Source organism: Hyla sarda, chromosome 3 (assembly GCF_029499605.1).
Source record: "Hyla sarda isolate aHylSar1 chromosome 3, aHylSar1.hap1, whole genome shotgun sequence".
Taxonomy (NCBI): Eukaryota; Metazoa; Chordata; class Amphibia; order Anura; family Hylidae; genus Hyla; species Hyla sarda.
Genome location: NC_079191.1, coordinates 236,956,078 through 236,981,887, shown reverse-complemented (window position 1 = coordinate 236,981,887; position 25,810 = coordinate 236,956,078). Strand labels below are relative to the sequence as shown.

General features: G+C 40.4%; 1 protein-coding gene across 6 annotated transcripts in view; it reads right to left on the bottom strand.

Annotated features, from left to right (window-relative positions):
• The window catches only part of ARMC2 (armadillo repeat containing 2), a 156,680-nt gene that overhangs the window by 91,071 nt on the left and 39,799 nt on the right, over positions 1–25,810 (bottom strand). For 5 of the 6 annotated variants that reach the window (XM_056566268.1, XM_056566267.1, XM_056566269.1 and 2 more), the window contains 4 exons: positions 15,952–16,024; positions 12,994–13,162; positions 9,730–9,898; positions 890–966 (listed from right to left, as the gene is read on the bottom strand). In XM_056566268.1, the coding sequence (XP_056422243.1) occupies positions 890–966; positions 9,730–9,898; positions 12,994–13,162; positions 15,952–16,024 (488 nt within the window). The remainder of the gene's footprint in view (positions 1–889; positions 967–9,729; positions 9,899–12,993; positions 13,163–15,951; positions 16,025–25,810) is intronic. The other variant, XM_056566271.1, reaches the window with a different exon arrangement.

The following is a 25,810-nucleotide window of genomic DNA, read 5'->3' as shown; positions in this document are numbered from 1 at the left end:
AAAAATTGGAAAAAAGTGGAAAAGTCTTAAGACTTTCCAAACGCACATTTACATCCAATAAAATACTTAAACTAAATGTCAGTATTATGTGTTTTACAGCAGCATGGCAATGGACCAATTGCAGTGATTTATAGCATCATCATCTTTTGTTGTTAGGTGTGTCCTATGTAGGAGGTTTCTAGTTAAGCCTACAATATTATCATTTGAAGTTGTACTGCAGGCAACATACTATTTATGTGTAGGTCACCTACTGGGAAGACTTTGGATGTGTGGAGCAAGAGAGAGGTAGCCTACTCTGCAAGAAGGATCAGTACCTTTTGTAAGTTTTTGCTAACATGGTTAACAGTGCTGTTTTCACTTAAAAGCATAACTCTTACGTTCATGGCCCTGATTTATCAAAATGTGTGAAAGGAAAAACTGGAGAGATTGTGCCCATAACAACATAAGTTCAGCTTTCATATCTTAATGAGCTCTGGTAAATTTAAAGATGAGCTGTGATCAGTTGCTGGGGGTAAAGCTCTCCAGTGTTTCCTCTCACACATTGATAAATCTGGACCCAGATTGGGTGTGAAGAGACAAAGTCCATGATGGGTTGTTGGATGGGTGCCCAGCACTTGTGCCCCTAGAACAAAAGGGGGGCCACTGTTAAATTGCATTGAAGGGGCTGAGAGAATAAATTTGCCTACAATTACCCTCTGCGGTCTGTGTCCCACATTAGGGCTTTTAAAAAAAAAAAAGTAATTGACAATTACATTTTTCCCCAGCGATACAAGTGATAGGCATAGGTAAAGTATATAGAACTTTCTATTGTACCCTTGACTTAACATTGAAACATACTGTCAGTAATATAAATATATATGGTATAACAACCTATAGCTCAAACACATACCAGCTATTTTACCTCTGTGCAAGGCCTTCTTGGATTCATTAGAAGATGGAGATATGCTTTGGTTTCCATCAGCATGCCTAAACAGTCAAAAACAAACAGCGATAGGGTTAATGTTTAAACAAAAAACATAGCTAAAGCAAAACTTTGAATCAATGTAATTTCACAACCACTCAAGTAGTTACTTCAGACAATAACCAGTCACCAAAAGTATCTCTAAATATTATGAACAAGGGTACATTATGGAGTTCTCTGAGCTTTACTTACATTCATTTTATTTAGTCTACCTTTGACCATATCTACATTAGGCCAGTTCAGTGCTTAAAGAAAAAGTCCCATGTCTAGGAGTACAGAAAAACTTATCCCCTATCCACAGGATAGGGGATAGGTTTTAGATCACGGGGGGTCCGAGTGCTGTGGCTACCCCCAATTTCCTGTACGTAGCCCCGGCTCTCCCCCAGAGCAGCGCATCATGACCCCTGATCAAAGCGGGGCCCGCCACACCCCCCTCCATATATTTCTATGGGAGAGCCAAAGATAGCTGAATGGCTCTCACAGAGATATATAGGGGAGGTGTAACGGCCCCGCTTCGGGCAGGGTTGTAACGCGCTGCTCTGGGGGAGAGCCAGGCCCTGTACAGGAGATAGCGGGGGCCACAGCGGTCAGGACCCCCCACAATCTAAAACTTATCCCCTATCCTGCAGCTAGAGGATATGTTTATCTCTACTTCTAGGCATGGGACTTCTCCTTTAACCCCTTAAGGACCGGAGGTTTTTCCGTTTTTGCATTTTCGTTTTTTGCTCCTTGCCTTTAAAAAATCATAACTCTTTCAAATTTACACCTAAAAATCCATATGATGGCTTATTTTTTGCGCCACCAATTCTACTTTGTAATGACGTCAGTCATTTTGCCCAAAAATCTATGGTGAAGCGGGAAAAAAAATCATTGTGCGACAAAATTGAAAAAAAAACGCTGTTTTGTAACTTTTGGGGGCTTCCGTTTCTACGTAGTACATTTTTCGGTAAAAATGACACCTGATATGTATTCTGTAGGTCCATACGATTAAAATGATACCCTACTTATATAGGTTTGATTTTGTCGGACTTCTGGAAAAAATCATAACTACATGCAGGAAAATTAATACGTTTAAAATGGTCATCTTCTGACCCCTATAACTTTTTTATTTTTCCGTGTATGGGGCGGTATGAGGGCTCATTTTTTGCGCCGTGATCTGAAGTTTTTAACGGTACCATTTTTGCATTGATAGGACTTATTGATCACTTTTTATTCATTTTTAAATGATATAAAAAGTGACCAAAAATGCACTATTTTGGACTTTGGAATTTTTTTGCGCGCACGCCATTGACCGAGCGGTTTAATTAATGAGATATTTTTATAATTCGGACATTTCCGCACGCGGTGATACCACATATGTTTATTTTTATTTTTATTTACACTGTGTTTTTTTTTTATTGGAAAAGGGGGGTGATTCAAACTTTTAATAGGGGAGGAGTTAAATGATCTTTATTCACTTTTTTTTTTCACTTTTTTTTTGCAGTGTTATAGGTCCCATAGGGACCTATAACACTGCACACACTGATCTTCTATGTTGATCACTGGTTTCTCATAAGAAACCAGTGATCAACGATTCTGCCGGATGACTGCTCATGCCTGGATCTCAGGCACTGAGCAGTCATTCGGCGATCGGACAGCGAGGAGGCAGGAAGGGGCCCTCCCGCTGTCCTGTCAGCTGTTCGGGATGCCGCGATTAGCCGCGGCTATCCCGAACAGCCCGACTGAGCTAGCCGGGAACTTTCACTTTCACTTTTAGCCGCGCGGCTCAGCTCTGAGCGCGCGGCTAAAGGGTTAATAGCGCGCGGCGCCGCGATCGGCGCTGCGCGCTATTAGAGGCGGGTCCCGGCTTCACTATGACGCCGGGCCCGCCATGATATGACGCGGGGTTACTGTGTAACCCCGCGTTATATCGGAAGAGCAGGACCAAGGACGTACCGGTACGTCCTTGGTCCTTAAGGGGTTAAAAGTGTTAACAGCACACGCCCCGCCTATATCAACTCCTCTTTTGTATAGACAGAGCTAAAGAAACCATTCAGTAGCTCTGCCTTCTCTTAATCCCCAGTTTGTATTTGTATTTTTTTTTCCATCATTTATTGCGAGCCATGTGGAATTTGGTTTCAATTGTATATTTGAAGATCTCCCATTTACCTTTTGTATCCGAATTTGACAACAGTTTCTACCAGTCCACTGGGGAGATTTATAAAAACCTGTCCAGAGAAAAAGTTGCTTAGTTGCCCATAGCAACCAATCAGATTGCTTCTTTCATTTTTCAGAGGCCTTTTCAAAAATAAAAGAAGCGATCTGCATTTTAGGGCTGATGGCAGAATGGGTTTCCCTTATATTCATGGCTAAATCCTTTCCTGTATCTTCCACCATGTCATGGACTGGCTAGTAGTCTAGTTACTACTTAAATTGTGTATTTGCGGCAGATTTTGTCTTCCCATAGAAGCTGGCCTTCACACTTGTATACCTTATCTCCCAACCCATGTAAAAAGGTCCCTCGTAATCAGAGATGGCATTTTAGCTTGCAAAGCCATTTGCAAAGCCTATGCTGTCGGGGCATCTTAATTTCTGTGGTATCAGTAGAATAGAATTATGGTAGAATTTCTTTCTTGTAGAATTTCGAGAACCGCTTCTTTGAGCTTTGGAGGGCCAAAGGTGTGTTAGTAGCTCGTCAATTGATGCATGTGGAGCTGAAGTGATGGATGACTCTCGTTTTTCCTCGTGGCCTTCTCATTTCCTTCAGCTCCCGAAACTGCGATCCCTCCGCAGAGGTGTTTCCATTTTCTTTTGAGACTATGAGGGAAGATTTATCAAAACTAGTGTAGAGGAAGAGTGATGCAGTCGTCCATAGAAACCAATCAGATTGCTTCTTTCATTTTTAAGCAGGCCTCTGCACCACTGCTTCTCTACACAAATCTCCCCAGTTAAATTTTTGCATTTTCGTTTTTTCCTCCTTGCCCTCTAAAATCCATAACTTTTATTTTTCCATCCCAGACATATAAGGGCTTGTTTTTTGCAAGACAAATTTTACTTTGTAATGACACCTTTTATTCAACCATAAAATGTACAGCCCAACCAAAAACATTTTATTTTGTGGGGAAATTGAAAATAAAACACCATTTTTGCTATTTTTGGAGGGTTTTATTTTTACGCAGCGCACTTTAAGGTAAAAATTACATGTTTATTTTGTGGGCAATTACAATTAAAATAATACCCATGTTTACATGCTTTACTTTTATTGTACTATTTAAACAAAATTGAACTTTTTAAACAAAATTTGTATGTTTCAAATCACCCTATTCTGACCCCTCTATCTCGCTTACTTTTCCGTATACGGGGCTGTATTTTCTGGGATGTGATGTAACCAAAAAGAAGCAATTTCTGATTTTTATTTTTATTTTTTTTAAAGTTTGTGCTGTTCATTAGACAAAAAACAATGGGCACTGCGACTATAATCAACATGGGTGCAAAAGGTTGCCTGAAATCTAGAAATCACACAAGAGCAAAAGGCTGGCAACCATTAGTAATGCACACTAACACCAGTACATGAGGTAATAAATTGACTTTACTCACAAAGAAAAGAAAAGGGGGAAAAACAACCACCATTAAAAACACTTAAAACCACATATGAATACACAGAGCATAGGAATGTAATCCTATCTCAACCTCCTAGCTCATGCTCAATAGCATACATGGTGAAAAACAGTCCTGTACACATATAAATGAAAAAAGGACGCCAGAACCCCTTCTAGTTAAATGAATATAAATGGCCAACAATAGCCCAAAAGTAAAAATAAATAAATCTATATATTATATATACACATAAACACACACACATTTATTGCTTATTTGTAGGTATATTTACAATTATTGTATTTCTTGCACTGGGGGTTGATGCTCATATGTGGTTTTAAGTGTTTTTAATGGTGGTTGTTTTTCCCACTTTTCTTTTGTCTATGTGAATAAATTCAATTTATTACCTCATGTACAGGTGTTGGTGTGCTTTACTAGTGGTTGCCAGCCTTTTGCTCTTGTTGTGTGATTTAAACAGGATAATTAAATGGGCACTTTCATGAACTTTTTTTTTCTTTTTTTATATGTTGTAGTACTAGAATTTCACCCTGCACTTAAAGGAGTACTCCGGAGCGCTGGTACTAAAAAAAAAAAAAAAAAAAAAAAAAAAGTTTACCTCATCTGATAGCTCTTTCAAAAGACCTTTCCAACAATACCTCATTTGTCAAATTTGGCCCAGCCATTCTCTCGTAATTGCCACCTGTAGCAGTAAGCAGCCATGTCATAAAGACTACATTTCCCATGACTCCCTGAGCCAGCTTCCTGTTAGCTGCTGCTCTCTCCCCCTCCTCTCCCCCCCCCCCCCAGGAAATTATAATAAAATTGTGACGCCCCCTTCCATGTGCCCACTAGAGCAGTGTATCCCAACCAGGGTGCCTCCAGCTGTTGCAAAACTACAACTCCCAGCATGCCCGGGAGTTACATAGTTACATAGTTAGTACGGTCGAAAAAAGACATATGTCCATCAAGTTCAACCAGGGAATTAAGGGGTAGGGGTGTGGCGCGATATTGGGGAAGGGATGGGATTTTATATTTCTTCATAAGCATTAATGTTATTTTGTTCCATGAATGTATCTAATCCTGTTTTAAAGCTGTTAATTGTTCCTGCTGTGACCAGTTCCTGAGGTAGACCGTTCCATAAATTCACAGTCCTCACAGTAAAGAAGGCGTGTCGCCCCTTGAGACAAAACTTTTTCTTCTCCAGACGGAGGGAGTGCCCCCTCGTCCTTTGGGGGGGTTTAACCTGGAACAGTTTTTCTCCATATTTTTTGTATGGGCCATTAATATACTTATATACGTTTATCATATCCCCCCTTAAACGTCTCTTCTCAAGACTAAACAATTGTAACTCCTTTAATCGCTCCTCATAGCTAAGATGTTCCATGCCCCATATTAGTTTAGTCGCGCGTCTCTGCACCCTTTCCAACTCCGCAGTGTCCCTTTTATGGACAGGTGCCCAAAACTGAACAGCATATTCCAGGTGAGGCCGTACCAATGCTTTATAAAGGGGGAGTATTATGTCCCTGTCCCTTGAGTCCATGCCTCTTTTGATACATGACAATATCCTGCCGGCTTTGGAAGCAGCAGCCTGACATTGCATGCTATTCTGTAGTCTGTGATCTACAAGTACACCCAGTTGTAGTTTCGCAACAGCTGGAGGCACCCTGGTTGGGAAACACTGCGCTAGCGGCATCACAAGAATGCCTCCCATCGCTACCATCACCGGTAGCGGGGTCCCTGTGCCCACTAGCGATGTCACAAGAATGCCGAGCGCGGCTCTGTTCCCCGTCCCTGTCAGCTCTCAGGGTACGAGCCTCGCGCGCGGCTAACGTAGTACTGCGCAGGCATAGCACTACGCAAATAGCGTAGGGCTAATGTAGGCAGCGATAGGAGTCTAGCATTAGCCCTACGCTATTTGCGTAGTACTGCGCATGCGCAGAATAAATTAACTTTGGGGGAGTAGCCGACTCTGGGCTGGGAGGCCGGCACAGCCCGCAGTGACTCATGGGAGCGATGAGTCACCGGGCGAAGATGGCGCCGGATCATGAGGAAGACGCGGTTCGAGTGTCATCAGAGGAACCAGCTTCCAGCCAGATGGAAAAGCGAGGAGAAGTCCGGGAAGAAGCTGATATGGACAACGTGAGTACATTACAATGTTATATAACTTTGATTTATGCTTCATTTCCCCCCTAATAGGTTACCAGAGTACTCCTTTAAGTCTTTTTCCTGTGGGCGGATTGGGGGGGGAGCAGGTTGCGCGGCGGGGTTTGGGGGCGTAGGATGTGCGACAGGGTGCCTCCAGTTGTTTCCCCACTACAACTCCCAGCATGCCCTGACAGCCAATAGATGTCAGGGGAAGCTGGGAGTTGTAGTGGTGAAACAGCTGGAGGTACACTGTATAGGTGAACTACGGGCAGAAGTCGGCCCCCCCAGCAAGCATCAGTGGCCTTGTGCCTGCTGGGGAAGTCTGCCTGGTAAGTGAGCACACTACCAGGCAGACAAAAAGGCATTTTTAATATAGTAAAAATAGATGGGCAATAGGCAGGGACAGAAAAAAAAAAAAAAGGATGGTGGGAGCTACTCTAACATTATATTTTGATAGTTCGAACACTTACAAAGGCGCCAATACCAAATATGTTTGTTAATATGTTTGTTACACTTTTTATTTACCATTTCAATTTACAATTTTTTGTAAAATGGGGAAAAGGGCGATTTAAATTTTTATTGGGGCAGGGGCTTTTTCACATTTTTTTTTTTTTTTACTTTTTTTTTCTCACATTTACTTTACATTTTTTATGTCCCCATAGAGGACATAGATTGCTAAAACTGTTCAGTGCTATGCATAGGCATAGCACAGATCAGTATTAACAGTGATCATCTTCTCTGGTCTGCTTGATGTCAGACGAGAGAAGACGACTACGGGATGACGGGATCATCTTGGATGATCTGAGCTGCAGATCCCGCGATCATAATTGAAAATGGCATCTGAGGGGTTAATGGTGGATATCAGCATGATAGCTGATGTCCTTTATTATCAGTGGCACCTGCGGTGCATGATGTGAACACCACTCCAGTGATTGCGTCATGTACAGGACGTAAATGTACGTCCTGGTGCGTTAAGTACCATTGCATTAGGGCGCACATTTACGTCAAATGTCCTATAGGGGATATAGAAGCACTCAGTTTTTTTTGTTTTTGTCTATATCACGCACACTCACTATCACTAGTCCTACAGCACCATTTGCTTTATTCCAGCACAGCTGCATCCATGTGTTTTTTTACTCTAATTTGGTAATGGGATCACAAGTATGACTTTAGAAATCTTCTAGTGCCTAATCATCACCTACCAGATTCCCTCCTACTAGCTCTCAGAACTCCCCCCAGCTCTATTTGCTATCTCTATAGGATCAGAATATATAGTAGTTATCCACCTTCCCTGAGTCTGTGTTCACACACTGAATTTCTTGCTGCATTTCTGTGTTTTTGCTGTGATTTTCTCCAAATGGCAAAATTGATATTGTACCACAATTGTGCAAAAGATGGTAAAACCGTGCAATTTTTATCACAATTTTTAAAAATCACTGCAAAAAAATGCTAAAATGCTGTAGAAATGTGGGAAAAAATGCTGTAAAAATTAAACGTGTGAAAACAGCCTTAAGACATCAAATCTTCATAAAACATCTCAATTGTGATAATAGGTCAAATCACTTTCTCTTCATGGCAGTATTTCTCTAAAACACACTTTGAATAGGAAAATGCACCTAAACTGCACAGTGTGAACTGACATTAATCTACTTATGAGTTCACTTGGGTGATCTCCAGCACTAGCGGCCTGATGAGATGACCATATGCAATAATCAAACACCCAGCCAAAACCAGAGGATTCATAGGAAATGTAGGCTGCATTACAGAACCCACATCATTGTGCATTTGAAAACCAAAATGGAGCCTATCCCATACCTGCCTCAGCAAAAAAGCTAAGCAAAAGACAGACAAAACTGCCATATTATTTACTAATAATAGCCTATACTGCACTATATAAACAAAAAAATTATTTCCTGGAATGCTTCATTGGTAGTGCAGTGGCTTAATAATAGAAAAGAAGTGTTAAAAGTAAAAAAAAAATGATTTTTTAACATAGAAATAAACCCTCCTCATAATAAAAATGTAACCCCTTAATTTCAAATTTGTGTTGCAGTTTTTCCTCCTCACCTTTTAAGAGCTATAACTCTTATTTTTCCATCTACAGGCCCATATGCGGGCGTTTTTTGTGCGATCAATTGTACTTTGTAATGTCACCTTTTATATTACCATAAAATGTACGGCGAAACATAAACTTTACCACTAGAGGTCTGTCTTGCTTACAGTAAGGAATTTATGGATTTCAAATATCCGAGACTGTGAACTGGTAAAATGGCCAATAAATTAGTTGACCAGTGAAACTATATAGAAATTTTTAGAATTGTTAACTATAAAAAAAATATTAACAGGAAATTATCTGCACTATAAATTACTGGGCCATCATTTACAAAATATGCAACCATAGGTTAAAGAAAAAAAGAACATTTTTAACTGCTTGTAAATATTACCAGTGCAACCATTCATTTAAATGCATATGAAATAGGGCATTGCATAAATCACAATCCCTAGCTCTTTTACCAATAACAACTTCTCATTAATAGCAGAAAGGGGTATGGGGAATATCTGTTTCCACCTGCCACACTCCAGGAATACTGGAACCCTGTCCTATTATACCAGACCTGAGGGTCACATCAGAATGTTCTATGGTTGGCAGCTGGTCATGGAAGTTACCAGTAATCAGATATAATCTAAGATACAGCATTAATAATGACAAATAGTAAGTAGAACCTTAAGGGTAGGGTCACACGCGCCGAATTTTGCTGCATATTTTCCTACCCATTGAAGTAAATGGTAGCAAAATCAGCTGTGTATTTTGCCACCTGCTGACTTCAATATTTAGAAAAACATGCAGCAGCAAAAACGTGTGACTCTACCATAAAGAAGTATTCCAGTGACAAAAAAACTTACTCCCTATCCATATAACAGGCCACAGAGGTCAGACCCCTAACAATTAGACATGTATCCCTTATCCTGTGGACAGGGGATACATTTTTGTCACTGGGATACACCTTACAGAACAGTAACACATTAAGTAATTAAAGTACACAAACCGGCTTTTATATGTTGGGTTTGATGTCACTTCAGCTCTCCCTTGAGCTTCTGGCTTACAAACAATATTTGAGCTTGGTTGGTCTGCAAAGTTGTTATCGGAAGCTATGTCTTGTTCAGAAGCATCCTCCTTTATGAAAGGAATTTGTTTTGAGATTTTCGAACCCTTTCCTGTATGAGCAAACATTACAACATTAATTACAAAAGCAGTAATCACTTACCAAGTCAAAAACCTGGAGGTGATATAAAATCAGCATATTAAGTTTATATATATATATATATATATATATATATATATATATATATATTATATATATATATATTTTTTTTTTTTTTTTTTTTTTTTTTTAAAGGGGGGAATAGCTTGAATTCCACTATATTCATATTCTTCTTTATTAAAGGTGCACTCCTGTGCCCCAGCATTGGGAACATTTTGTTCAGAACACTTGGAGCGGGCAGCTGTGATCGTAACATAACGGTCACGCCCCACATGACGTCACACTACGCCCCATCCATTCATGTCTAATGGAGGAGGAGTGGCCGTGACATCACGACCACTACTGCTGGAAGCCGACATTTGTTTAGAATGCTGGGTGCTGCAGGAGACCCCAGCGATGGGACACCCCGATCAGACATCTTATCCTTATCTTATCCTTTGGAAAGGGGATAAGATATATTCACCAAAAACCCTAACATACAAAGAGGAAAAGCACACATATGCAAATCACCAATTAATACCAAAATACATCTTTATTATATCAATCTCATAAGATACATACAGACAATAAAACTAAATGGACACCAGAGCACAGACTGGAGGACATATACTGTATAGACATAGGTACACATACATATATAGCCTCAGGGTGCTATAACATGTGCAATGGATATAGGTAAGTAAAGAAAAATTTGTAATCTGGTAATAACACTATATGTGGACAAGACTATCTCACCTTTATTTTGTCATCCGTGGAGGTTTTAATCATGCCTCAGTAAAAGTTATGTTTTAAAGGGTACCTCTCATCAAATAAACTTTTGATATATTTTAGATTAATAAATGTTGAATAACTTTCCAATAGCATGTTAATGAAAAATATGCTTCTTTCTATTGTATTTTTCCCGTCCAGTCCTGTCAGCATTTCTGACTCATGCTGGAGTCCTAAACACTCAGAGCTGCCAGCCTGCTTTGTTCACAGCCAAACAGGCTGTGAACAAAGCAGGCTGGCAGCTCTGAGTGTTCTCCTTTGTGAGCAAAGCAGACTGGCAGCTCGTAGTGTTTAGGACTCCTGCACGAGTCTGAAATGCTTGCTGCCAGGACTGGTAGGGAGACCCCTAGTGGTCATTTCTTCAAAGTGGAAAATTAAATAGAAAGAAGCATATTTTTTAATAACATGCAATTGTAAAGTTATTCTGCATACATTAATCTAGAATATATCAAAAGTTTTTTGAGAGGTACCCTTTAATGAATCTACATTATTTTTTCAGGAGGAGCTGGAGGAACATTTTTTACTTGTGCATTGTGTCTCCGTGCTCTCCCATACGAGTTGCCCTACTATGACTTCATAAGCAAATGGTGAGCTGGATTATGAACTTTAATAAGACTTTATACCTAGGTACACCCTATACCCCAGGTACATATGGACTGGGCATCACTATAGGATCTTTAAATTTTCCCCTCTGGCTCTGCTGCTGTTGTGCATGTTTGTAAGTGTGGTTTTCCATTTTGCACATGTAAAAGGTATATAGTCTTATTACCAGATTACTAATTTTGCTTTACTTACCTATATCCATTGCACATGTTATTGCACCCTGAGGCTCTATATGTATGTGTAGCTATATATATATATATATATATATATATATATATATATATATATATATATATTCTCCTGTCTGTGCTATGGTGTCCATTTAGTTTTATTGTCTGTATGTATTTTCTGAGATTGATATAATAAAGATGTATTTTGGTATTAATTGGTGATTTGCATGTGTGTACTTGTCCCTCTTTGTAAGGTTTTTTTTTTGGGGGGGGGGGGGGGGTGAATATTACTGGTTGAGGTACACCCTCTCTGCCAAGTGTTTTTGGTAGTATGGTGATAAAAAATAGTGGATAAGATGTCCAGCAGCAAAGTACCCCTTTAAGGCCCTGTTCACACTACAGAATTTCTGTGCAGGATTTCCACATGGAAATTCTGTATGGATTCCCGTTGCAGCATACTTTCACTGATTGCAATGGGATTCTGCTATGGATGTCACACATACAGAAGTTCTATAGCAGAACTTCTGGTGCAAAATTGGATCCTGAAAGAAGATTGAACATGTTCAATCTTCCAGAAGAATCAGACAGAGAAGTCTGCGCTGTAGTAGCAGATTGCTGGGGACAGTTAACACTGATTCCAGAGGATGCTGCTGTGAGCGGAATCATCCTGGTATTTCAATCCGTAGAAAGAAATTCACATCTGCACTCACCTGTATAAAACTTCACTTTTATTTCACTTGTATTTTATGATGATGATGAAATAAAAGTGAAGTTTTTTACAGGGGAGTGCAGATGTGAATTTCTTTCTACGGATTCATATACAGATGTCTCTATTTCACATTCATCTAGCACCCATGTTCTCCGAACTCTGCTCCTCCTGCACGGGATAATTTCACTTTTTGCATGATATGACCATTAGTAGAGCTGTCTTACACTTTCTCTACTGTGTCAGTACATCCTGGTATTTCATTGTTGAAATTTTGTGTGGAAATTCTGTAGTGTGGGGCCTAAAATCATAGGAAGATCAGGTTTTGGGACATCTGTTTCTGTGACTGGTGGGGGTCCCAGTGATCAGAAATTTAGCACCCATCTTTTGGATAGGTCACTGTGGCACCATATGTCTAACACTAACCAATTACCATCACTATTTGCTTGTTTCACAGTTATCATAACTGTAGTTGGCCAGTGTAAAACATACGGTAATTATGTTGACCTTAATGAATCATGCCACTATAAAAACCATTGGTGCAAGCAGCATGAAAATAAAAACAGATCTCCCTTAAGATTGCGTGAAAATGGTCTTCGGTTGTATCTGCAGACCCCAAAATAACAAAATAAAACTTTCCAGCATGACCAGCTAGTTACTTGCAGATATGATCAGCACTGCCAACAGCCCATATGTATTCTTGAAAGGAAGATATTGTGAAAGTTCATAAGGTCATAAAAACTTAAAACAGTCTCCTGCTATACACAGATATATTTCTATTAGTAAGTCAAAAATGCATACCATATACTTGTTGAATACTAGGATCAGCCAAAACACTTTCATGAGATGTAGCTATCAACAAGCGTGTCCGAGTTCTACAAGACCTTTTTGGTTGCACTGCATGCAAAGGTGGCTGAGGGGCTGATAGTATAACCTTCTCCTCTGTTTCAGAAGATGGAAGCTTAGGCTTCTATGGAAAAAAAATTAAAAAACCAATGTTTAAACATTGAATTTAATTCACCTTGATATACTGCACAGTAAACAAGTAGTCTTTGGATTCAATGCATACAATTTCTGTTTCTAGATAGAAAGTCATGTATAACTCAAGTGAGCAGCTGACTGCCCGTGGCAGCTGGGGGATGCTTACCCTTAGCTATCAATGCAAAGCAGGAATACTCTACAGGTTAATGAGCCTATGAAAAAACCAGTCAAAAAACTGCCTCCCCGGCTGCTTGGACACATACTAGTCCTGCTGTGTCCACGCATCATCACCTATGTCATGGACACACTCCCTTGATTGACAGCTGAGCACAGGGCTCACAGCAGGAGGAAAAATCCTCCCACTGTCAGCTTGTGTCCCGCTACGGTCAGTGAGGACAAGCTGGGTGTTGTAGTTTTGCTAATGCTAGGGGAGATGTGAGCAGACAGCATACTGAGGGAGGGGGCGGAGACCTGCACAGTGAGGCCACGCCCCCTCCCTTTGAGAGGAATTCAGACTAGTGAGCTAAATTAAAAGTGTAATAAAAAAATAAATAAAAGCTGCTAGACACAAAAATTTGATGTACATGGTCAGGATTAGGTACTGAGTGATATATTTAAAAAAACTTTTTTGTTGGATCCGACGGGTATGCTTTAAAGGTTAGCAATATTTTCATTGTATTCAGAATGACAAGTACTTCAGTTTTGTAATTGTAGAAGGCTATATATGCTACATGCACAGTTTTTCTTAAACTGAAACAGGACTCGAGGCCCATAGAGAATATACGCACAAATGTCTATGGATGGATGTAAATAAATAGGACTCATATTTCCTAGCATTTTCATAATATACTTGTTGAGGTAATTGTACTGCCCTGCAAAAATAGAGGGGTACAGGCCTCCCACAGTCATGTGTGCTATATACATGAATTGAAGAAAATAGAGGGGGGGAAAAACCTCTGTCCTAGGCCCTGGTATTAAAGACAGGAGCCTCTGCAACTTTGAGAAGACCCCACCCCTTTACGGGTAATTTTGACGGCGGTCATCTTAAAAAGGATTAACTGTATGTTAATTCCTAGACAAAGTCTAATTGTGAAGATACTTTTCCCATCTACCCAGATGTGAAGATACTTTTCCCAGCTAACTTCTAGAACCATGACATTATACAAAAACTGAAACGCACTTCTTCTCACAGGCGGCGGTATAACTAGTGAAAGTAGTGAAAAATTAATCCAAGTCCAAAATCTCTAAAATAGAAGCAATTTTGTTAGTGGGGTCAACAGACTTGAAAATGTAAGAGGTACTTGCATAAGAAACACTGAATGCTCCCTAATGTATACATCCCAAAACTTTCTACATGGAAATCTAATTGTAATTATGTACCGTATATATAGCATTAAAAATGAACACATTGTGGTGGAATTTCTTTCTTCTTCCATTTTTTTTTTTTTTTAAATGGGCACTCTCATTAAAACTAATCTTTGCTATTGCACTCCTTATGGTAAATAAATAAAAAATCTTTGTAATGTACAAAAAAAAAAAAATGTTTCTATATTTTATTTGGATTTAAAAAAGCTGCCAGTAGGTGTCTGCCTACTTGTCCAGAGCACATTTCCCGACATCTCTTGCATAGACTTTGGAGTCCTGCTGGCCTGGCATAAGTCCAAAATCAGGAAATGCAGTCTGGAGTGATGAGGGGTGTGTGTGTGTGCAGCCTTATCCAATCATCGCTCATCTCACCCTGAACTGTTCTGGGCTGTGTGTAGCAGAGTGAGGGAGGAAGTTCTCCCCTGTATGGCTCCAGATGATGTCACCACTGCTGGGGAATGCCCCTTCCCAGTCTGTGAATCTGACTGAGACTGAGCAGAAAACACAGAGCAATATCAAGGTAGAAAACTAAAAATAAAGGCAGGGGGTGGTTTATCATGATGGGGGCAGTGACCTGGGAGGATTATAAATTGGAACAAGATCATGAGAGGTACTCTTTAAAGGGGTATACCAGGCCAAAACTTTTTTTTATATATCAACTGGCTCTGGAAAGTTAAACAGATTTGTAAATTACTTCTATTAAAAAATCTTAATCCTTCCAATAGTTATTAGCTTCTGAAGTTGAGTTGTTGTTTTCTGTCTAACTTCTCTCTGATGACTCACGTCCCGGGAGCTGTGCAGTTCCTATGGGGATATTCTCCCATCATGCACAGCTCCCGGGACGTGACATCATCATTGAGCAGTTAGACAGAAAACTTCAGAAGCTAATAACTATTGGAAGGATTAAGATTTTTTAATAGAAGTAATTTACAAATCTGTTTAACTTTCCAGAGCCAGTTGATATATAAAGGTTTTGCCTGGAATACCCCTTTAAGCTTTATTTATACACACAGCTTGCATAGAGGATAAATACCTCACACACACAGCAGACCCCTAAATAAATTTAAGTCTCAGACCAGACCTCAAAAATAATCCAGGTGCCTAAATAAATTGAGACCCCAGACTAAACCATCAATAAACCCAGATCCAGAACTAGACCTCTAAATAATTTCAGATACTATAGAGCATTTTCACTACATCCACATTGATTTATTGATTATGTGGACAGAACTGTTACTATTTAAGTAAACAATGACTGCTAAAATAATAGTTTAAGATAAAATGCAGTGAATGCCTTAATGAAATACACAGTTATCTCTAATGCTCTGCGTACAGATTTTGAATTTGTATCAATATCATCTTAATGCACGAACCATAAAGATCGTAAAAATGATGCTGTAGTGAGATACTCACATGTGGCAAAGGGCTTAAGCGTGTTCCTGACACCGGTCTCGAATCAGGAGATTCAAAGCTACAGGAATGCAGGCTGGAAGAGAAGAATGATGTGATTGCACATGCCACAAGTGGAATTAGTGCCAGTTACAGCCATGTAGAAGGATGCCATTAGTGTGAGAAGGATATGGGCAGGAATGCTTTTATATATAGGCTATACAGCTTCTATATGTTATGAGAAATTAGCACAATGCATTAGATGCATAAGCACATTTTGCTGTATATGTATTAATAAAGTAGCATAACAAACAAAACAGTACAAAATGTAATTCTTTCAGATGGAACCAAAATAATAAAAATAGAAAAAGGAGATATGCAGCTGATCTCCGGGACAGGACACTGCGATCAGTGAGCACCGAAGGAACATGAGTACAGCACTCAGACATCATCAGCGCTCCCATAGAAATGAATGTAGTGTGTGGCATCTACTGGTAGACAACACACACTCCTCACAGAGAGATGGGTTCCTGTCCCAGAGATCGCGGGGGGGTCCCAGCGGACGGCCCCCCTGCGAAAAGCTACTTATCCCCTATCCTCTGGATAGGGAATAAGTTAATTTTTGACAGAGTTCTCTTTTAATGCAGATGCTAAAGAATGTGAATGTAATACTAATACTCTGAAATCAAGTTGTGGTCACCAGTGTTGGTACTAATTATTAACCCCTTAAAGGGGTACTCCGGCCCCAAGACAAAGGATAGGGGATAAGATGTCTGATCACGGGGGTCCCGCCACTGGGGACCCCCGCAATCTAGCATGCAGCACCCACCTGGAAGCACTGCAGGAAGCGCTGGAGGCTCTCAGTGTTATGCCTCCCGACCACTGGGACGGAGTATCGTGATGTCACGACACCGCCCCCGTGTGACATCATGCCCCGCCCCCTCAATGCAAGTCTATGGGAGGGGACGTGACCATATGGTTTGAAAAACAAAGACAACCGTATACATTATGGTGCATACGGTTTTGAATGGGAAGTCTATGGGCACCGTTTTCTGTTCGTTTGCATACGTTTTTTTTTTTTTTATGAAACCGTATGCCGAAACCGTATAACAAAATCGTGGTGTGAACCCACCCTACTTTATGTTGGCATCATGAAGTTGACATGTTTTTACTTTTTGAGAACATTAGAGGGCTTTAAAGTATTTCATGAAAATGTCAATATCTGAGTTTTTCAGGGACACGTTCAGTTTGAAGTGGATTTGAGGGGCTTTCAATTTAGAAATACCCCATTAAGAAATAGAAATACCCCATTAATTGCCCCCATTAGAAAAATCCACCCCTCAAAGTATTAAAAATGACATTCAGAAAGTTTGTTAACCCTTTAGGTGTTTCACAGGAATACCAGCAAAGTGAAGGAGAGAATTCAAAATCTTCATTTTTTTTTTTTTATTCTCACATGTTCTTGTAGAGCCATTTATTTTTATTTTTACAAGGGGTAAAAGGAGAGAAACCCCCCCAAAATGTTAAACCCAATTTCTCTCGAGTAAGGAAATAACTCATATGTGGATGTAAAGTGTTCTGCGGGCGCAGTAGAGGGCTCAGAAGGGAAGGAGCGACAATGTCATTTTGGAAAGTGAGTTTTGCAGAAATGGTTTTGGGGGGCATGCCGCATTTAGGAAGCCCCTATGGTGCCAGAACAGCAAAAAAAACAAAAAAAAAAAAACACATGGCATACTATTTTGGAAACTACGCCCCTCAAGAAACGTAACAAGGGGTATAGTGAGCCTTATAAACTCACATGTGTTTGACAAATTTTCGCAAAAGCTGGAGTGAAATTGAAAAACGTAATTTTTTTTTTTTTAACTAAAATGCTGGTGTTACCCCAAATTTTTCATTTTCACAAGGGGTAATAGGAGAAAAAGCCCCCAAAATTTGTAACACAATTTTTCCTGCGTATGGAAATACCCCATATGTGGATGTAAAGAAGCACCAGTGACCTTTTGGAGAGAGAATTTGTTTGGAATGGAAGTTGGGGGCCATGTGCGTTTGCAAAGCCTTCAAGGGGCCAGAACAGAGGAACCCCCACATGTGACCGCATTTTGGAAACTACACCCCTCACAGAATTTAATAAGGGATGAAGTGAGCTTTTACACCCCCACTGGCATTTGAAAGATCTTTAGTACAATTTACATTACATTTTTCATTTTCACGGACCACTATTCCAAAAATCTGTCAGACACCTTTGGGACTTAAATGCTTACTGCACCCCTTATTACATTACATGGGGGGTGGTGTAGTTTCCAAAATGGGGTCACATGTGGGGGCGGGTCCATTGTTCTGGCACCATGGGGGCTTTGTAAACACACATGACCTTAAATTCTGGACAAATTTTCTCTCCAAAAGCCCAATGGCTCTCCTTCTCTTATGAGCATTGTAGTGCGCCCGCAGAGCACTTAACATACACATATGGGATATTTCCATACTCAGAAGGAATGGGGTTACACATTTTTGGGGGCTTTTTTCCTATTTTCCCTTGTGAAAATGAAAAATTTAGGGTAACTCCAGCATTTAAGTGAAACTTTTTTTTCATTTTCCCATCCAACTTTAAAAAAATTTGTCAAACACCTGTGGGGTGTTAACGCTCACTATACCTCTTGTTACATTCCATGAGGGGTGTAGTTTCCAAAATGGGGTCAGACGTGGGTATTTATTTTTTTGCGTTTATGTCAGAACCACTGTACAATCAGCCACCCCTGTGCAAATCACCAATTTAGGTCTCAAATGTGCATAATGCGCTCTCACTCTTGAGCCATATTGTGCGCCAGCAGAGCATTTTACATCCACATATGGGGTATTTCCTTACTCATGAGAAATGGCGTTACAATTAAATATTTTTTACACTAACAGACTGGTGTATACCTACACTTTCCCTTTTTATATGGCGTAAAAGGAGAAAAAGACCCCCAAAATTTGTAACAGAAGATTCACACCAATAAATCTGCAGCAACTGTGTAATGTCATCATGTCTATACAGACAAAAATCTCAGAGGAATGTTTCCAGCACCTTGTAGAAAGTATGCCATGAAGAATGAAGGCTAAAGGGGTCCAACCCAGTACCTAACAAAGTGGTCAGTGATTATATGTAACACAATTAATATTTTTTCACGCTGCTGAAGCTTGCTTTGGACCTTCTGTATAAATAAAGTCAAGTTAAACTCTACATTCTGCATTTGCATGGGAATTACCAGAATACTATACCCCTTAAGGAAGATCTTAACAACATGGCATGACTGACAATACCTGTATACTAGAGGCATAAGAGCTGTTTACCCTTCTAGGAAACCGGTAAGGAACTATTAAGGAGGCCTAGCCACTTAATTGGTAATAAAATATCAGTTATTTCCACATTTGAATTGTTTAGGATTTTTATGAGTGAGTGAGTGAGTTGAGTGAAAGTACCACATGGAAGCTATAATTTTGATGATTTCAGATGTAAACGAGCTTTCCCCCAGATAAATCAAAAAGCTAAAGAATAAAAATGGAAGAACTAACAAAGATGGAAAATTTGGTCCTCAGCAGTAAAAATAAATAAATACATTGTGCCACAAGGAAGCCAAGGTGAAACGTCTTCATGCAAAATGGCAAACTTTTCTGATGGTTCATACTACTGAATATATATGAAGGGTATTAATAAGGGCCCGATGAAACGCCACTTGCGTGAAATAGACCATAGCTCGAGAACACCCCCACTGCCATGCACTTGTCTGTCTCCCATGTAGTGCATTTTGTATGTTTCTCCTGCTAAAGAATAAAAAGATTTTGGGCGAGTGCTTTGGTGAGTGAACGGCTATTTATGGCCTTTCATGAGGATAAGCAATCATTCAATTTTGCTTGAAATACCCCTTTAAAATATTAGCTCAAACATCATATTGTGTTCTTGAATCTCATTAGGATTGACTGTTCCTGAAATCAAGCATTGGTGGATTGTTCTTTTCAACACTAAATGGATTCTGAAATAAACATGACTATCTCACATAGAAAACAAGAGCATGTGGGAGTTCAGTAATACCAAACATTACTAAACTGAAACCATATGCTTTAGTAAAATAACAACAGATCTCCAAGATGCTTTCGTTGTGCAGTTGGAACAATCACTGGTTGTTTGTGACACTGAAAATCTGTAAAATGTTTTTATTTAAAAGAGCTTGTAAATACTAGAAATTGAAAAGTGTGCAAGTACAGGTCAAACAAAAATGTTTGACATACTTTTTGAATTCACATTTTATTAAAAACTGAGGCAAAATGTAAATAACTATGTTCTGAGAAACAAAAAAAGGATGAACAAAAAGATTCAAGACGGGGGGAGTAAATATTGATGAAGCAGTGGAGCTGGGGAGCTCACTCTTAAATAGCCATAACTCTTTTTTTCTTCCATCTGGATGGCACTTGTTTTTGCATTTATTGCCTTCCCTAATAAGGGTATTTGTAGTATTGTTTCTTCCATCTACACACCCATATGATGGCTTGATTTTTTCAAGACCAATTGTACTTTGTATTGACAAATTTTCCATAACATATTCTCCAAAACAAAAAACTTTGATACTTCAGGTCAGCCCCATTACAGTAATACCAAATAAGTGTTGTTTCCTTCATTTTTTATACAAAATGTAAAAATAAATGAAAAAATTCTGACCCCTATAAAACTTAATTTCTTTTTGTATACTGGACTGCATGAGGGATAATTTTTATGCCATAGCCTGTTTTTATCGGTACCATTGTGGTATCGCTTTTCCTTCTGGAGTCTTGCATTTTTTTTACGTTTAAACAATTTACAGTATGGGAAAAATAATGTTATATTTTAATATTTCGGACAATTATGCACGTGGAAATACCAAATATTCCATTAAATTTTTTTTTCATGTTTACATGTTTTTAATATGGAGCGATTTGAAATTTTGACATGGAAGAGGTTAATGTGTTTTTTTTTTTAAACCTTTAATTTTTTTTTATTACACTTTATTAGTCCCTTTAGAGGAATTTTAGTTGGAATCATTAGAATCCTCATACAGATCACACCACTAAACCACCAGGGACAGTTTAAAGGAGACATCCAATGGAAATGTTTTTTTTTTTTTTTTTAATCAACTCCGGAGGGCGAGAGCGGGTGCCAGGAGTATGTACCTGAAGTGGGGGCCCCCGATATCACCAGCGGGATCGGGGCCCCCGGAGCAGAGACAGGGGCCGCAGGCAGGATCCGGCATGTGCAGGCAGTAAAGGCCGTGCCTCCTGCTGTTGCTTAGCAACAACTCCCAGCATGCACAAAAGGCTGAAGGCACACTGGTTTCAAAACACAGAGTTTGTTACCTAACTAAGTGTTTCGCAACCAGTGTGCCTCCAGGTGTTGCAAACTACAACTCCCAGCATGCACTGACAGACTGTATATGCTGGGAGTTGTAGTTTTGCAACAGCTGGAGGCAAATTGGTTGCAAAATACTGAGTTTAGTAACAAACTCTCAGTGTTTTGCAACCAGTGTGCCTCCAGCTGTTGCATAACTAAAAACCCCAGCTTGCACGGACAGCCAAAGAGCATGCTGGGAGTTGTCTTGCAACAGCTGGAGGTTTGCCCCCTCCCCCTCTGAATGTACAGGGTACATTCACACAGGTGGGGGTTTACTGTGAATTTCTAGCTGTAAGTTTGAAATGCAGCAAATTTTGCGCTGCAGCTCAAACTCCCAGCGGAAAATCTGCTGTAAACCCCCGCCCATGTGAACGTACCCTAAAAACACTACACTACACTTACACAAAATAAAGGGTAAAAAACAACATATACATATACCCCTACACCGTTACCCCTCCCCGCCAATAATAATGAAAAACGTCTGGTATGGCAGTGTTTCCAAAACAGAGCCTCCAGAAGTTGCAAAACAACAACTCCCAGTATTGCCAGACAGCCATTGACTGTCCAGGCATGCTGGGAGTTTTGCAACAGCTGGAGGCACCCTGTTGGGGAAACACTGCCGTATAGTAATATTGGTATCGGAGGTAAGTGTAATTCTTGCATCCGGGTCCATCCCTATGCAAATCCCTTCGGAGCCCTGACATATTTTAGGGCAACAGTTTAGGGCAACAGTTTAGGGCAACAGTTTAGGGCAACAGTTTAGGGCAACAGTTTAGGGCAACAGTTTAGGGCCACATATGGGGTAGGCCACATATGGGGTAGGCCACATATGGGGTAGGCCACATATGGGGTAGGCCACATATGGGGTAGGCCACATATGGGGTAGGCCACATATGGGGTAGGCCACATATGGGGTAGGCCACATATGGGGTAGGCCACATATGGGGTAGGCCACATATGGGGTAGGCCACATATGGGGTAGGCCACATATGGGGTAGGCCACATATGGGGTAGGCCACATATGGGGTATTTCCTTACTCGGGAGAAATTGCCTAACAAATTTTGGGGAGCTATTTCTCCTTTCACCCCTTATGAAAAGGAAAAGTTGGGGTCTACTGCAGCAGGTTATTGTAAAAAATTACATTTTTTACACTAACATGCTGATGTTGCCCCATACTTTTCATTTTCACAAGAGGTAAAAGGAAGAAAAGACCCCCATAATTTGCAAAGCAATTTCTCCTGAGTACAGAAATTCCCCACATGTGGATGTAAAATGCTCTGCGGGCGCACAACAAGGCTCAGGAGTGAGAGCGCCATGTACATTTGAGGTGATTTGCACAGGGGTGGCTGAATGTTACAGCGGTTTTGACCTAAATGCAAAAAAAAAACCTCACCCACATGTGACCCCATTTTGGAAACTAAACCCCTCACGGAACGCAACAAGGGGTATAGTGAGCCTTAACACCCCACAGGTGTTAGAAGAATTTTCGTTAAATTTGGACGTGAAGTAGTAGTTTTTCCATTAAAATGCTGGTGTTATCCCAAAATGTGTAACACCATTTCTTCTGAGTATATAAATATATGTGTGGACATAAAGTGCTCTGCGGCACACTACAATGCTCAGAAGGGAAGGAGCGCCATTGGGCTTTTGAAAAGAGAAAGTGTCTGGAATTGAAGGCCATGTGCATTTACAAAGCCCCCATGGTGCCAGAACAGTGGACCCCCCCCCCCCCCCCCCCCCACGTGACCCCATTTTAGAAACTACACCTCTCAATGAATGTAACAAGGGGTGCAATGAGCATTTACACCCCACAGATTTTTTTAAACAGTGGTCCATAAAAATGAAAAAAAATTATTTTTCATTTGCACAGCCACCTGTTCCGAAGATCTGTCAAATGACAGTGGGATGTAAATACTCACTGCACCCCTTATTAAATTCTGTGAGGGGTGTAGTTTCCAAAATGGGGTCACATGTGGGGGGGTCCACTGATCTGGCGCCATGGGGAATTTTTAAACGAACATGACCCTGACTTCCATTCCAAACAAATTCTCTACAAAAGCCAAAAGTCCAATGGCGCTCCTTCTATTCTGAGCATTGTAGTTCGCCTGCAGAGCACTTTACATCAACATATGGGGTATTTAATTACTCAGAAGAAATAGGGTTAAACATTTTGAAGGCTTCTTTTCCTATTGTCTCTTGTGAAAATGAAAAATTTGGGGTACATCAGAATTTTGGTGAAAAAAAATCGAATTTTTCATTTTCACATCCAACTTTAGCGGAAATTTGTCAAACACCTGTGGGGTGTTAAGGCTCACTGTCCCCCTTTTATGTTCCTTGAGGGGTGTTGTTTGCCAAATAGTGTGCCATGTGGGGCTTTTTATTTGCTGTTCTGGCACCATAGGGGCTTCCTAAATGCGACATGCCGCCCAAAAACCATTTCAGCAAAATTTGCTTTCCAAAAGCCAAATGTGACTCCTCTTCTGAGCATTGTAGTGCGCCCGCAGTGCACTTGATGTCCACACATGGGGTATTTCCATACTCAGAAGAGATGGGGTTACAAAATTTGGGGGGCAATTTCTCCTATTACCCCTTGTAAAAATGTAGAAATTGGGCAAAAAACTGCATTTTAGTGGAAAAAAAAATAATAAAATCATTTACACATCCAACTTTAACGACAAGTCATCAAACACCTGTGGAGGTTAAGACTCACTGTACCCCTTGTTACGTTCCTTGAGGGGTGTAGTTTCCAAAATAGTATGCCAAGTGTTTTTTTGTTTTGTTTTGTTTTTTTGCTGTCCTGGCACCATAGGGGCTTCCTAAATGTGACATGCCCCCCAAAAACCATTTCAGAAAAACTCACTCTCCAAAATCCCATTGTCGCTCCTTCCCTTCTGAGCCTTGTAGTGCACACGCAGAGCACTTGACATCCACATATGAGGTATTTCCTTACTTAGAAAAATTGGGTTACAAATTTTAGGGGGATTTCTCTCCTTTTACTCCTTGTAAAAATGCAAAAACTGGGTCTACAAGAACATGCGAATGTAAAAAATGAAGATTTTGAATTTTCTCCTTCACTTTGCTGCTATTCCTGTGAAACACCTAAAGGGTTAACATACATTTTGAATGCCATTTTGAATACTTTGAGGGGTTCAGTTTTTATAATAGGGTCATTTATGGGGTATTTCTAATATGAAGGCCCTTTAAATCCACTTCAAAACTGAATTGGTCCCTGAAAAAGTCCGATTTAGAAAATTTTGTGAAAAAAATAGGAAAATTGCTGCTGAACTTTGAAGCCCTCTGATGTCTTCCAAAAGTGAAAACATGTCAACTTTATGATGCAGATATAAACTAGACATATTGTTTATGTGAATCAATATATAATTTATTTGGAATGTCTATTTTATTTATAAACAGAGTTTTAAAGTACCTAAAATAAATGCAAAATGTTCAAATTTTTCATCAAATTTTGGAATTTTTCACCAAGAAATTATACAAGTATTGACGGAAATTTACCACTAAACAAAGTAGAATATGTCATGAAAAAACAATCTCTGAATCAGAATGAAAAGTAAAAGCATTCCAGAGTTATTAATGCTTAAAGGGGTATTCCAGGCAAAAACTTTTTTTATATATATATCAACTGGCTCCGGAAAGTTAAACAGATTTGTAAATTACTTCTATTAACCCCTTCCCGCAGAATGTCATATATAAACGCCGGGTTGTGCAGTGCGTTCGCGCATCCCGACATTTATAAATGACATTCAGTTAACCCGGCGATGCGCAGCATCGCACGGGTTAACTGGCAGAAGTCCCGCTGTTTCCATCCATCCATTGATGGTCCTGGTCAGCGATCACTGTGATTGGTCCATGTGGACCAATCACAGTGATTTGGGGAGAAAGTTCAGATCCCCCGCACTGCCCGCCCCTGGAAGTCGGGCAGAACGGGGGACGATGGCTGCAGGGGCTCGCGGGGACCTGCGGCGTAGAGGGGGAACACGCGGGGACCGGCGGCCTTACCTGGAGCAGCGGCGGGACCGGCCACGTGGACGAGCAGCGACGGGACCGGCAGGTAAGTATATGGTCCTCAGAGGCAGCAGTGAAGATCTTCACTGCTGCTTCTAGGAGTCTGAAAACTACAACTCCCAGCATGCCTAGACAGCCTTTGGCTGTCTGGGCATGCTGGGAGTTGTAGTTTTGCAACATCTGGAGGGCCCCAGTTTGGAGACCATTGTATAATGGTCTCCAATCTTTGCTTTTCCAGCTGTTGCAAAACTACAACTCCCAGCATGCACTGACTGTCCAGGCATGCTGGGAGTTTTAGTTCAGCAACATCTGGCCCTTCAGATGTTGCCGAACTACAACTCCCAGCATGCCCTTCAGCTCTCTGGGCATGCTGGGAGTTGTAGTTTTGCAACAACTGGAGACACACTGGTTGGGAAACATTGTCTGTTTCTAACTCAGTGTTTCCTAACCTGTGTGCCTCC